General features: G+C 37.7%; 1 protein-coding gene across 1 annotated transcript in view; it reads right to left on the reverse strand.

The window, feature by feature from the left end:
* Positions 1-13194, reverse strand: part of LOC126477733 (splicing factor 3A subunit 3) — an 88655-nt gene extending 75461 nt beyond the window's left edge. The window contains exon 1 of the mRNA XM_050103641.1: positions 12980-13194. Within this exon, the coding sequence (XP_049959598.1) occupies positions 12980-13075 (96 nt within the window). The 5' untranslated portion in view covers positions 13076-13194. The remainder of the gene's footprint in view (positions 1-12979) is intronic.
* Positions 13195-15609: the final 2415 nt, after the last annotated feature.

The following is a 15609-nucleotide window of genomic DNA, read 5'->3' on the forward strand; positions in this document are numbered from 1 at the left end:
GATATATATCATAATGGTCTACTTATGCAGTGTGAGAAATTTGGCTCGGATACCACTTGTCCCTTTTGTGTTACCACACTTCGAAAATCCATGTTTTCAGGTAATTTTTCAAATTTTTGTATTTTCGTGTGCATGCAACTCAGTTTTTGTGACTGATATGGGCATGATGAGTTCTGTGTGTGTTTAGGCCACATTAAGCATACCACAAAAAAATTTACACTCTTTTTGAGTGAATTTTATTTGTCATAGAGGGCACCTACAATGTGTACCTATCTTTTAATCACATTTTGGAATTTTTTATTATCCCTCGAAATATGTTGCTGGTGTTTTGATTCATGGAGTGTGTTCTCTAAATGGATGTTACTGGGTTGTAAAAATTTCACTGGATTGTGTGGAATAGTTCCAAAGTTATTAAGACCTGAAGTTGGGTCTGAAGATAGATTGCCAGATGCGGGTTGCAATTTCCAGGTCACGCACCCTTCTTTCACAAGTCATAATTCTGGAACTATCTGTCAGGGGAAACTAATACTTTGCACACGAGTGTTCCACATATGGTAGAATTAGTCTACTGAATTTCAGTCAAATCTGAGACTATGAGCTGGAGCCCCAGGTTGAACTGACATGGAATGACCCAAATCGGATTTTTGTAGATCTATCAGTTTCAGTGTTTAATTTAGAACAAAATAGTGAAAATTTCTAGGCTCTAGCTTCAAAACTAATGCTTTTGCTTCAAATTCTGTAAACACATGCATGATTTTGTTACATCTTAATTGCCCTTGGAAATACAATTAGCCTAAAACTTTAAACGGTGATAACTCAAAAACTAATTCTCACGATTGGATGAAACTTTGAATATGTTCTTGTCTTTATGCATACAATTCAAATATAAATTTTCGTAAACATCTATGACAACTGGGTGTAGGGCCCTGGATGACTTAGTATGGAATGACCCATCAAATTTTCTAGGAGTCAGTAAAATCGTACTGGTACTCACAAACATAATGTATGAGCAACTATAAACTGGAAATACATGGACCAGGAAAAAGTTACCAGCTATACTACCTAATAGACAGAGACAGTTGCTGGAACCTAATGAATCACCTTCATATTTTTTACTGCGAATGAATTTTCTCCCTCTCTGAGGAGTGTACACTGTGTTTGGTTGTATGTGACAAGTTAAAGATGTGTGCCAGATTAGGACTCAAACACATTTCCATGTATTTATTTGGACAGCACAAAGGAAGGACCTCTCCTGTGAACTCCATGTTTCCCAGTGGGCTGAATTAATATAAAATTAGTAGATTTCATAAAAATGAAATGATGTTTCAATGAGTGCCACCTCCCATCTTCTGACGAATTGGCCATCATCAAGACATAATTCCTATGTTTCACCAGAATATGGTGGAAAGTTACATTTATCACAACTAGTACTTTATATTAACTACTGAGGTATTTGATGAATCAATATGAGAAACTGGGTCAACAGAAGGGTCCAATTCCACCCATCGGCTTTGACCAGTGACGTAAGGCTGTTGTGGCATGTCATGTCACAATGGCATGAAGTTTAGTTCGTGAGCGTGTTTGCAGGTGTCGTGTTCTTGCAGTCGGTGGTGTTCTCTGGTGGTGTGTTTGTGGGTTGCGTGATGTGTGGTGTTGTGGGTTTAGTTTGTGCTTGTGGTGTGTTTGTAGGTGGTGTTTTGTTGTGGTTGGTTGTGCTCTCTGGTGGTGTTTGTGGGTGGCATGTTATGTGTCATATTGTGTTCATTTGAGTGGTAGACGTTGATGGGTTTTGTTGTTGTGCTGACTGCATGTCTAGTGGAATATTTTGACAGTTTAATTTTTGTTATGGTTAAGTTATTGTAGTGTCGTTTTCAGTTTGTTTTGTGTGAATTCTTTAGATAATTGTTGTTGTCATGTCTCTGTTAGGTATGGATATGACACAGAAGATAAACAGTTTTCGTTTGTGGGGGCTTATGGGTGACAGTGCGTTGTCGCTTATAAAGTTCTTGCAGCTGTTCGGTCTCTTGGCGGAAGTGATGAGATGTTTGGTGTGTGGAGAAGACACGAGGCTTACCAAAGTTCAGGCGTCTCAGACCAGGGACAGCTACATGTGGAGATGTCGCAGGGATAACCTATGGCGCTCTATACGGCGAGGTTCCTGGTTCGAGAAGTCTAGGTGATACTATGTTGATGAGTTATCGTTTTTGCTATCAATCCTCTCACAGTTTTTGTGTGCATGAGGTGGGTGTCAGTGAGAGGACGGTGCTTGATTGGTATTCTTCTTGTCATGAGATTTGTTCTGAATATATTAAATATAGGGGTAAGTCGGGTGGGCCTGAGGTGGTTGTAAAGATTGATGTGTCACAGTTTGGGAGGAGAAAGTATGCGAGAGGTAAGCCCGTGGTTGGTTTATGGGTGTGGGGGGCTGTGGTATTGGGGGCTGGGTGTTCAGAATGTATTTTTAGGGTTGTTGAGGGGCGTACAGAAAGGGAGTTTGTGGGTTTGATTGAGGAATATGCAGAAGTGGGTAGCACTATAGTTTCGGACGTGTTTTCTTCTTCTAGGGGGTTGGGTCAGCAGACGTAGCCCCTAGAACGTAGGACTACGTAAACCTAAGGACATCACACACATCCATGCCCGAGGCAGGATTCCAACCTGCGACCGTAGCGGTCATGTGGCTCCAGACTGTAGCGCCTACATTTAGTAGTGAACCACAGTGTTGAGTTTAAGAATTATGAAACTGGCACCTGTACTACTGCTATAGAGGGGTTTTTGAAAAGGGGAGGGGGCTGTTAAGTCTGTCATTGGGAGGGGGGGAAGAGGTGCTCTTCTAACTTTCAGGCTCATTTAGATGAGTACTGTTTGCGGAAAAGTGTCCCTGAGGGCTATTGTATTTTTAGGGGTTTTTTAAGGGCTGTCAGTAGGATGTATAGGCCAGAGGTTGTGGTTTAGTTTGGTTTCGGGGGGGGGGGGGGGGGGGGCTGGTTGTTGTTGTTGTTGTTGTTGGTAAGGTTTGGGGGCGTAGGTGGGTGCAGGGTGGTCGGTGTTTTTTGATTTTGTTGTGGAGGATTTGTTTTGTTGTAGTTTTTTTAGTTGTAGGGTGTGATTCTGAAGGGCTTTACCCCCCCCCCCCCCCCAATGATTGTGGAGGTGGTGCTAGTTTTGGATTTTATGATTTGGTATCGGTAGTTCTGTTGACCTATATAGGTCAACGGAAGCGTTCGATTCCAATTTTGTTGTTGTAGGTGGCTTTTTTTTGAGGTAGGAATGATTGTGGAGGTGGTACTAGTTTTGGGTTTTATGATTTGGTATCAGCAGTTTCTGTTGACTTATATAAGTCAAGGGTAGTGGTCGATTCCAGTGGATATTGTTTATAGTTGATTTTGGGAAGTTTGTGGTTGTTTTGTTTTATTGTTTTTCTCGTTTTGTTTAGTGGCGTGTGTTTATTTTTAGTTTGTCCCCACCCAAAAATCCCCAACTTCCCCCTCCTGTCCCATTAGTTTCATTATATTTTTCGATGAATATGCATTTGATCGCTTTTCAATCTATTTTCATGTTTGTTGTGATGTGTACGTAATGACGTCATAGGCACGATATGGGAGTTGTTGTGAATGGTCGTTTCCGTCATGGGTCAAAGCAGACTGGTGGAATCGGACGCTTCCATTATCCTGAGAAACCTGAATGATAAAACAAATGATGCTTATGATAAAAGAAAATTACACACTTTATTGTTATTACACTTATTGATGTAAACAGGATTACAATGTTTAAAACCCTCATCTATCTGAAATTTGGCAATACATAAAGAAGAATTACTTATCAACTAAAGTCTTCAGGGAACATATGGTTTCACTGTAACTGTTAAGGGAGGACTGGATGTCATTGTATGAAATGAAGAAAGGCAGGAACTAACAGGAGAGAGGAAACATTTATTTTTAAAGGTATACAAAGAAGAAAAATTAATGAGAAGTGAACCGGTTTCTAAATTCAAGTGTATGGGAAGTAAATGGCAAGCTGAAAACTATAATGCAGATTGCCGACAACACATTTGTGGGAAAACATAGGAACACTGGATAAAATATCATTGGCATAGTTCATATCAATTCAGGCAGGCTAGGAAAAAATCTTACCATCGTAGTCTAGGATGTTATTGAATTCAGCATACGTTAAAAAGAAAAAGTAAGTAAATAAAACTAATTTTCTGTTTTCTCCAAAAAAAATTCTGCTCCGAGATACAGCCCTCCAAAGATGACACTGCACACACCATTTTGAAGATGCAAATTTTGGAAAATTTTTTAAAATACTGTATGTCTGGAACAGTTATAGATTATTATTATTATTATTATTATTATTTGAAAGGTAATTGCTTTATGATTACAAAGAAATCCTCCACTTGGACTTACCTGTCAAAGTTCTTTTACTATAGTGTTCTGAACTTTTTTTATAATTTATGGATTCTTTTTTTTTTTTTTTTTTCAAAATTTCCAATCCACAAAATTTTGATTTTTTTTCTGTTGATTTGTACCACATAGTTCCACATCCCCTGAGAAGGAGAGCTTCCACTTTTAGGTTGAACAGGTTTTATAAACAATTGAAATTTTTGCCATACATATAACCTGTTTCATTATCACATAACAGGATCATAAAAATCAAAACCTAGGCTTATTTAACACAATTTTAGTTTTGAAAGAGGAGAAAAAGATTCATTTTTCAAGCATTTTAAATGGTTCCAAAAATATGGGAAAGGTCCAAAGACTTAAAGGTTTCAATTTATTCAACTTCTGTGCACTGTTTTGTACTGATATTAGCCAGTCAATGAACTAAAAATGTGTTCCACTGCTTCAGCATCTTCCTTTGATACAGAATGATGCCTTCCTGTTGAACCAATAGGAACTGGAGCACTTACAATCTTCTAAACATTGTGAACAGGAAGTAAGCACTTCAGCTGGAAACCCATATCCAACGACTGGCCATGTGGTACATAAAGTTCACTACAATTTCGTTTTAACACAAAATGGTGTCTACAATCTCTGCAATCCATCAGCCACAGTCACACACACACACACACACACACACACACACACACACACACACACACACCCGTTCCCAGGTTGTGAAGCTGAGTATTACCCTGCTGTTTCTGAGGTGTTGGCCGAACGAACGAAATTTCTTCTTTCTTGCTCTTTAAAGTGTGTGCAATATCAGTTCGCCCATCACTTTAAGTCCAAAAATGTGTCTCCTGAATTCCTTTCACATTAGTAGTTTGTTTGGACCATTCTTCTTTTTTCTGCTAATGGAATTCTTTGATTTCCTCTTTGGACAAAAGAAAGAGGCTGTGGATGTGTAAAATTTCACGACTCTCGTAAAATCCTCAGTGTTCTGAACCACTGCTGTATTTGGTCTGAAAAGATTATGTTTTGTAGTATGGTGCTTCAGCAGGCCTCCTATACCATCACAAGGCCCCTTCCCGTGACCAGTAGCACTGTATACCCAGTCAGTTGGCACAAGCAACTTAATTCAAACAGCTGGTAACGATTTTAAAATGACTAGGAGCACCATCAGAAATGATGATGTCCTTCTCTGCCTCTGTTTGTAGTGGAAGAATTTTGTGCATTGCTAGTAAAGCATGTGCTGAGTCATGTCCTGTGTCATCACTTATAACTGCAACACTTGTGGTCTTGTTTTTAAAATATGTCACTCCAGTAAAAATTGAAACCTGGTCATCACTCCAATGATGCCCTTGTACTTCTTGTGGGAGAATTACAGACAAGTTCTCAGAAAATCACAGTGAAGAACTAAGCATATTTCTTCAGCCTGTACACACCATTTCACTTCTGCAATGTGTTGTTGCAATATCTTCAGAAGCTAATGATTTACTGCTTTCACTGACCATTTACATAGTTGATCAACAAACTTGTCAAAGGCAACAGTTTTCTTATTTAGTTTACTTCACTCCCATATTGCATATGTAATTTCTGCCAAGTTATCCGCTACACCTTCCAGGCCAAGAGTATGTAAAGACAGTCCTTCATTTCCAGGGCAGTCACCACATTCTTGAAACAAACAAGTCTCTCGCTTTACGTCACAAACTACTATTGACTTCACATGCCCAACCAAGGTTTCATATATCATGTGCTCCACTAAGTTCTTCAAAGTTACCACACAAAGTTCAAAATTCGCGCAGTACACACATAAACAGACCTCTCTAGGTAGGTGTGGAACTACCCACTTAGGTCGTAGTGCCTAAAATTTTGATCTTCCAATACGTGAAGTTGTAGAGCTGCTCTTATAAATTGCAAAAGTTTCTTTAATACTGCGAGTCATGTACCTCTTCACTTTAACAACTTTTTGACTTTCAACTGGTACAGTTATAGTGCCGTTTTCCTTGGCACTCTGGTGAGAACAATCCTATTTATCTTCCAGATAAAATGACTGCACTATTTGAAATTGAGCTGCTTCTACAGGATGACGACAAGAGAAATCTGGTCTTCCAAAGACTCCTTTTACAGACCTCACATTTCTTGATATGTCTACCATGCACTTTGATACTGATGAAACATAGTTCAAAATTGTTTTCTCTGAAAATGCCTCTGGAATAATAATTAAAACTTGCACCTTTTATTTATTTATTTATTCCATGTGATCTGATGGCACACAGTGTGTTTCAGATGTCGGAAAATATCATTTAACATTGTTAACATATATTAACATAGGCCTATAGTATCCTAATGTATTATATTGCTCAATGATTTCAATTTAACACAAACAGCAAGATTACTGTTCTAAGTATTCATTTACAGAGTAAAAACATTGACACAACAAGTATGACTTCATGGCTTTGCTAAATTTTATGTTGTCTTCGATGGACTTAATACTAGTGGGAAGATTGTTGAACAGTTGGGGGCCCATGTGGAAAGCTCCCTTTTCACACAGTTGAGTGTTTGTACGTATAACATGCAGGTTTGCATTTTTCCTGGTGTTGTGTTCATGTATTTCATTATTTTTTACGACTCTGGGGTCAGTGGTTTCTGAAAAATTTTAGAGTCTCAAGAATGTAGAGGCAAGGCAGTGTAAGGATTTCCAACTTTCTGAAGATGGGTTTGCAGGAGTCTCTGGGTAATAATCCTCAATGCTCTCTTCTGGAATCTGAATGTGATCAGAGCAGTTGGAGAATTTCCCCAGAATATTACACCATATTTTAGGTGGGCTTGTATGTAAGCATAGCACGCATTGGTTAATGTTTTCAGGCTAACACATGTTTTCAGTACACTCAATGCATAACAGCCAGTACAAATACTGGCATTTACCTTTCCTGTAAGTGTATTCCATTTCAGGTTATATTGAACCCACAGATCCAGGAATTTGAAAACAGTATCTCGACTGGTTATGTACAGTGACAAATGGCTGAGAGGAATTTGCATTTTGTGTTGTGTGAAAGTTCATGGAAGCTGTATTTTTGGTTTTGATAGTTAATCTGTTGATTTTAGCCCAGTTGCTGAATTGTTCAGTGGCCAAGTTCACAGCTTTTTGCACAGCCTCTGTATTCTCCCCTTTGAGGAGTACAGTTATGTCATCAGCAAATATTATTGTTTTGTGTGCATCAACATTCAGGCTCAAGTCATTAATATACAGGAGGAAAAGTAGGGGGTCCCAATACTGAGCCCTGTGGAACACCTTGCTTTACAGTTTTATTACTTGATAGTATTTTGGTTATTGAGTTGCTTTGTCTATTAGTATATTTCATGCTGACTCTCTGCATCTGATTGGTTAGGAATGTAGCAATCCAGTTCTTTGCAGTTCCTCTGATACCATAGTGTTCTAATTTTTCCAGTAATATTTTGTGGTCAACAGTGTCAAAAGCCTTTGACAGATCCAGAAATATGCCTGTTATGGGTTGTTTTCTATCTAACAGTTCTAATAGCATATTTATGCAATCATATACTGCAGATTCAGTAGATTTGTTGCTTCTGAACCCATGTTGAGTTAAACTTAGTAAATCTTTTTTTTCAATGAAGTCCATCATTTTTTTGTACATTATTTTTTCAAAAACTTTAGAAAAGCAGGATGAGATTGAGATAGGCCTGTAGTTATTCATATCTTTATTATCACCTTTTTTGAAGACAGGAATTACTTTAGAAAGTTTCAGCGCTTCAGGGAAGATACCTGCCTGGAAAGAACAGTCACAGAGGTGAATTAATGGTTCTGCAATTGTGTGTTCACAATTTTTGATTACAGCTGCTGGGATACTATCAATTCCAGCTGAATATGAATTTTTTAACTCTCTGGGGGCTTTTGCAACATTTTCAGTGACTTTGGTAATGAAAATTGACTCTGCACATGTGTGATATTTTTGGTTTGCTGGTTGGTAATTTGTGTTAGGATTATTTTGGACCAATTTTTCAGCTATGCTCGTAAGGAAATTGTTGAAAGAGTTCACCACAACTTCGGGATTAGATATAGATTCATTGTTGAGTTTGATTTCTATGTTCGTGTGTGAAGCTTTCATTTCCCCTCTTTCCCTTTTTATGATATTCCACATTGCTTTTACTTTATTGCTGGATTTGTCAGTGTACTCATCATTCTGTGTCCTTTTTGCTTGTCTTATCACTCTTCTTAGGATACATGTGCAGTTTTTATAGTATTCTGTTAGTTGGGGGAGTCACCACTTTGTTTACATAACATGCGGAGTATTCTTTTATGTTTGCAAGAGATTTTTATAGCTGGTGTAATCCAACTCTTGTTTCTATTATTATTATTATTATTATTATTAGTTATTCTTACTGGTTTTTGTGGAAAGGTCTCTTCAAAGTGGTCGATCATTTTGCCAAGAAATATGTTGAATTTCATGTTGACATCATTGGCTGTGTACATCTCTGTTCACTTTTCTTTGCTAAGGTGGGCATTTTATCTTGTTCAAGTTCTCTTGGGTGAAAAACCTTCGTAAAGTTTTAGGTGGGACTGGGTTTGAGGTATCTTTGCTAACATTGACCTTCAGAATGACAGCTTGGTGGTCGCTGAATCCTGCATTGTATACTTCGAGAGTTGGGTAAAGTTTATTTCTATTTGCAAAAATTTGATCTAGAGCTGTCTTGGATGTGGGTGTTATTCTAGTGGGCTCGTTTACAAGGGCATGCAGATTATAAGTTTTTGCAATGTTAATCAATGTTTCCCTGTTTCTGTTGTGGGTGAGAAAGTCTATATTAAAGTCACCACATATAATCACATCCTGTTTCCACTGACTTATTTTGGATAGAAACAAGTCCATTTGTAACAGAAAATCATTAATACCACTGGAGGGGGGGGGGGGGGGGGGGGGGGGACGGTAAATTGTAGCTACAATTAGATTATATCTGTAAGCTTTACGGCTGCACATTCAAAGATGGGAAATACGGAAGCGTCCGATCCCGCCCGTCTGCTTTGACCCATGACGTCACAAATATGGTGGAAACGACCATAAACCACGATTCCAATATGGCGCATATAAAGTAGGTACGCACACATTATGAGGACGAAAATACATCGAAAAACAAACACAAACACTTTCCACAAAAAGCCTAACGACACTAACGGGACAAACGCGGGAAACGGGGTGTTTTTGGGTGGGGGGCAAACTAAATATACACAAATTTAGACACCCTCCCACACACAAAACCACACAAAATGACGAAAAACACCGACATCACAAAACTCCCCAAATACCACTAAACACAATATCATCTGAAATTGGATACTTCCCTTGATCTATATAGCTCAACAGCAGCTTCCGATCCCATAAATTAGAATCGAACACTTCCCTTGGCTTATATAGCTCAAACATCTCCCGATACCAATACGTCACAGCCACACATTGGGATCGAACACTTCCCTTGACCTGCGCAGTGTTAGTTTTATCTGTCATATCCATTCCTGAACAAAAACAACAGCCGATTAATTTTACTAAAATTACCGCATGATGTACAGTGAACAACACTAAATTAACCTTCACACAAAATCGTTAACCCACTGAAACGAATTCCACTACAAAAACAGCCGACACTCTAACAATTCTTGATAATGGGCAAAAGCAAACTGAACCCATTACACCACACAAACGAAAACTCTGAACATACCACCAGAGAGCACAACAAACCACAACTCGACGACATCTACAAACACGCCACACTCACAAACCGCGCCATCATGACGTCACACACAACACCCTTACGTCACGGGTCAAAGCCGACGCTTGGGATCGGACGCTTCTGTCGACCCCAAAGATCTTGTCTGTTCCTATTTCCTTTAGGGTAGGAAGTGGGCTATATTCAATGTGTTGTTTGATGAAGATGGCAACCCCACCATGTCCGGCATTTGATGTGGAGTCGTATTCGCACAACTTGAAGTTTGCAATGGAGAACCAGTGCTCTGCTAGGCATACTACTGAGACATCACTGAGTTCACTGTAGGATGCATGATATTCAACAGCTGAATTGATATTTGTGAAAAATTCCTGGCTAGAGGTGCAAGAGTGCTTTTGTTCATTTTCTTCTGAAGATGGAATTTCTACTTTGAAGATTGTGGTCAGTTTTTCTGTAGTGTATTCATCCATAGAGTTAGTAATTTCTCTGTGCTTTCTTGATGCATAAAGCTTATGACTCGATTTCACTTGCCACAGTTTCTTAACAACACTAACACCTATTTCTGTAGTTGACTAATTCACAGTATTTATTTCTCCTTAGATGATGCAAAATCTGCACCATGGGAGGCTTCACCTTGTTCAGATACTATCATCGTTGTTATTCTGGCAAAACGTTTAGAACACAAAAAGTCGTCACTGGAAACATCTTCACTTTGAAACAAGGTCTTCAAATGAGAACACTTATTCCCAATCTTAACAGAGTCTGTTTTTCTGTTTGTCTTATATATCACTCTTTTATGGATATGCAAATAGTCAGCACACTTCACTCTCCTGTGGCCCCCAAACAGAAGACATATCAGACACTTCACAAAACACACTGCAACTATGCCAACTGGCAAATTCCTCATTAAAACACATAACTCACTGGATGGTCTCAGATTTCTTAGCAGCCTCTTCAATAAACAAATTAGCACTGAACAACTACAATACAGAAACCTGCAATGAACAACCAAAACAAAGAATCTGACAAGAATCTGCAAGACAATAGTAAGAAACAACTTCTGTGAAGACGTATATTACCATTGAAAGTTAAAAAAATGATTTTTTAAAATAAAACCTGTCAAACTCAAAGTGGAAGCTCTCATTTACAGGCAATATAGTACTACACGGTACTAATCAAGAGAAAAAAATCTAACTTTTCTGGATTGGCATTTATTTCTGTGAATTACTACACAGTAATAATCAACAGAAAATACTCTTACTTTTCTGGATTGGCATTTTATCTGTGAATTAAAAAAAAAAAAAAAAAAAAAAAAAAAAAAAAAAAAAAAAAAATTTCAAAAGAACTTTGACACATATGTCCAAATGGAGTATAATGCTGTAATCATCAAGCAATTATCTTTCAAATAAAGAAGTCTCTAATAAAATTTCTAGAACTTTTACAAAGATACAGCATTTTAAAGATTCTTCTGAAATTCGCATTTTCAAAATGGTGTTCACAGTGATATCTATCAAGGCCTGTATCTCGGAGCAGGAATTTTTTTGGAGAAAACAAAATAATAAGTGTTTCTTACCTACACCTGAATTTCAACATATGCTAAATTCAATAACATCAAAGACTACAAAGGTAACCCCCCCCCCCCCCCCCGCCTGAAGTGATGCGGATTATGCCCAATGCAATATGACAAAACAAATATGAAGAATCTAATTGTGTAAGACCTACAAAGTTATTGACAGCTTTTTCTTTAAGGAACAATTAACACTATTTTCCTGTGGGATTTGACTTGAAGTGATCAGTATAAATAGAAACTACCTATCCCACTCCCACACCGTCATGCATAGTGAATATATAATTCACCAACAACGCCCTCTTTTTGATGCTCTTTATTTAATCAAATAAATAATGATTTACATATTCACTCAATCTCTGAAATAGGCCTAGAGAAAAAATAAGTCATATCTGATGGCAGAGTATGCTCCACCACACACTGTACAGTGGCTTGCGGAGTGTTTATGCAAATGTAGAATTCCCAATGCTTTTACTTATTGGCATGTTAAATCTTTTATTGACGTAGCCTCACTTGACTCTTTAATTTCAGTCATTAAATATATAGCATCAGCAACCATATCCTACCATAAATGTTATATCTTTAGACACATTTCCTGTTCACTCTCAACTGATTCGAAAACAGCTCCAATGCTTAAATCTCTGTTGGTTAGTAAATTAATAAGATGAACCAAAACTGTGAGTTGAATACAAACAATCCCATAAGAAAAGACAACCACTCACTGCACAGAGGAAACACTGAACAGCAGATACGTCTGTGGCCTAAAGCAACGACAGGAACAGTAGACAGGGGTGTAAACAAGGAGTTGAGCGCCGTATCTCGATATTTGTGTAAGAGCATTTTACCATTCTTTACAACAAACGTGTAAATGAAACGGAAAATGTAAATTAAAATAAAATCAAGGAGGTGGAATACTACTATTCGTCTCCATATGAAGGTGGATGGAAAGAACTACAGCGCACCAACTGTATTTGTGTTCTGCCTACTGCTAGCACATACAAGCATAAATTCCACGCTCTCTTTAGGTGAAGAAATTAGTCACTTCTGCATCCATTTAAATCGACTATTTTTATCTCTTATAGAACATTCCCAGTTAACTAACCAACAATTTTTCTGCTTCGAAAATTATTAAATCGGGTTTATATAGACCAAATGCAACGGAAAATATATTTTACAAGAAGGATACTATTAAACCTCATCTTCGATTTCACAGCACAAAGTACGATTTCTTTAAATGCTGTGTCAGTCTAAGGACGTTTCAAAAACTAAATATACAAATAACAAGCATAAAACTCACGGCGGACTTCTTATGCAACATTTCTTTGACCATTGCGTCCATCAATCGTTCTCGTTCTTCATGGTATCTCCTTTGTTGTTCAAGAATAGTTTCCATATTTATCAACTGCAGAAACTAAAAGCATCAATTATAACAACACTCTAGTCCATTAAACTCAACTGGGTTGACAACATCAACAACCTGAAGTCCTGAAGTTACAAAACCAAAGACTCTTAATTACACCTTAAAACACAACGATGTTAGAAAATAAGCCACCTTTAAACCAAAGGTCTAAAGATCTCTGTAATCGACTATCTAAGTAGCGTCTCCACTTGTTACAGTGGGATAGGATGCGTCTTTACATGTAACTGAAGTAACGCCACTGCAAGTAGCGTGAACTACTGTTTCCAGTGGCAGATGAAATTCTAACAGCGGTGTTTCTCAATATGGTGTTCATCGTTCGTCCATGTCCACCATCGTATACGTTTGGCTAGTACAACGACAGTCTAGTTTGGGTTGCAGCTGTTATGACTAAATTTGAGGAATAGAACTTGCGAATACTGAGTGCAAAACTGTATCTTGCGCAAATAAATAACACGAATGTCTGAATTACACTGCCGAACACGGAGATTCATTCGTTATAGTGTAACAATTTTGAGTTTTTGTGCTTCATGAAAGTTAACAAAAATAGAATATCACACATTGATTCAGCCGTTAAATAACGCTTAATCCATCAAATTGGCATTTAGACCTTCATGAGCCACTAAAAAAAAGACGAGCGTAAATTCAATGGTGATTACACTGATGGTCCATAAAATTATGACAACCCGCTCAATAGCACGTCGGTCTAGCTTCAGCATTCGGTGATTGGGCGTGGCATGGATTTAACATATCCTCGTTTGGTTTCCGTAAGTACATAGCTTCAGATATCTACGTGCAGCTCACGTAATTCCTATAATTTTGAGGTACGTCGTTTTGTGGGTGTGGAGCTGGCATCCATTAGCGTCTCAGATTTGTTCCATGAGGTTCAGATCAGAAAATTTGAAATCAAACACCTCAACTTTCACTATCATGCTTCTCAAACCCATCCCATCTCCAGCTCAACATAATGTCACCTATGTTTTATCTTTCACAGCAAGTGTCTTCCCCTCCACTCCTCCCTTATGAACACACTTCATCTCACCATTACCCATCTGCACTCTTCCAACTTGAGTCGAAAGGTGGAAAAAGTAAGATAAACTTAAAAAGCAGTATCTCTCATTTTAGATAATTTGGGGAAAGGAAATAATATAATCTCAAAATCTTGATTATTTTACCCTTCTCCATCTATGCATGAAACAGCTATTTGGCCCTACAATATTGAACATAACAAATATTCCACAATACACAATGTACATTTATATGTACCATGTCCTTGTCTTACTTAAATTATCATACAATACATGCTTTTGTGACTGGTATTTGTGACCAAGGTGTTTATTTGTTATAAGTAGGGACACAAAAATTTCCCCAAAAATAGCATGAAAGTGGCGGTTTTTTATGAAATAACGCGAAATTAACAATTTTTATTATATCTCGTGACATGTGTCCTTTTCCCATAATTTTTTTTTTAATCTGAGAACGATATTATCAGCGCTAGTAACTGGCAGTTATTGAATTCTGAAATAGCATAATGTCTTTTTTTACCCCAAGACAAATGACAAATCATTTCCCACATAACAAACTATGATGTACTGTCAAAACCAGCAACGAAATCGCCAAATAAACACCGAATTTGGCAATGAACACACTTAATTTGGCAATAAACACACTGAAATTGGCAAACAAGAACAATTAAATTGGCAAAAACACTGAATTTCGCAAAAACCACACCCAAGTTTGGGAAAGGAACATCGAATCTGGCAAAACAGTAAGACCCAATCTGTCAAAAAGACAGCCATATCTGTCGAAGAACATAACACCGAATCTGGCAAAAAAGTTGAACTGAATCTGTAAAAAAAGTAACACCATATCAAGCAGTCAAAACACTAACACCAAATTTAGGAAAAAAAGCATCGAATTAGGAAAAATATAATACCAAAATTGGAAAAAACAACATAGCAAAGGAAAAAATAACATCAAATATGCAAAAAAAGGGAGAAATTGACAAAAAGAATTTGGCAGCTACATAGCAAAAAATATGACCCAAGTCGGCAACAAATAACACCGAAATTGGGAAAAAATAACAGCAAATTTGTCCAAAAAATTTAACGACTTTTTTCTGTCCCTAGTTATAAGAGAATTAGGATGTGATCAAAAACGTGTTTCTGTACTTAATGTTTCGTCACCTATTGCTGCAGATATCGTTAGAGATAGCAGTTTCAAACTTCAACAAACTTAACAAGCCTGATTATTTATTTGTATTGAGTCGTGATGTCATCAGAACGCTACCTAAGGTCACAGAGTCGTGTCGACAAGTCTTAGGAAGCATGCAGTGGAGAAAAGTTGACATTGTTGTAGTAACTCCTACAACTTGTCTCATTTCAGTCCTCCTTTCCTGTTAATTTCGTTTCTGTGCTTTTGAAGGACAATTTTCTGTTCAAGGTGTCTTTTAAGTACAAACTGTTTATGTTGTTTTGTAGGCCCACGCTGTGGGCTTTCACTCTAAATAA

Source organism: Schistocerca serialis, chromosome 1 (genome assembly GCF_023864345.2).
Source record: "Schistocerca serialis cubense isolate TAMUIC-IGC-003099 chromosome 1, iqSchSeri2.2, whole genome shotgun sequence".
NCBI classification, from domain to species: domain Eukaryota; kingdom Metazoa; phylum Arthropoda; class Insecta; order Orthoptera; family Acrididae; genus Schistocerca; species Schistocerca serialis.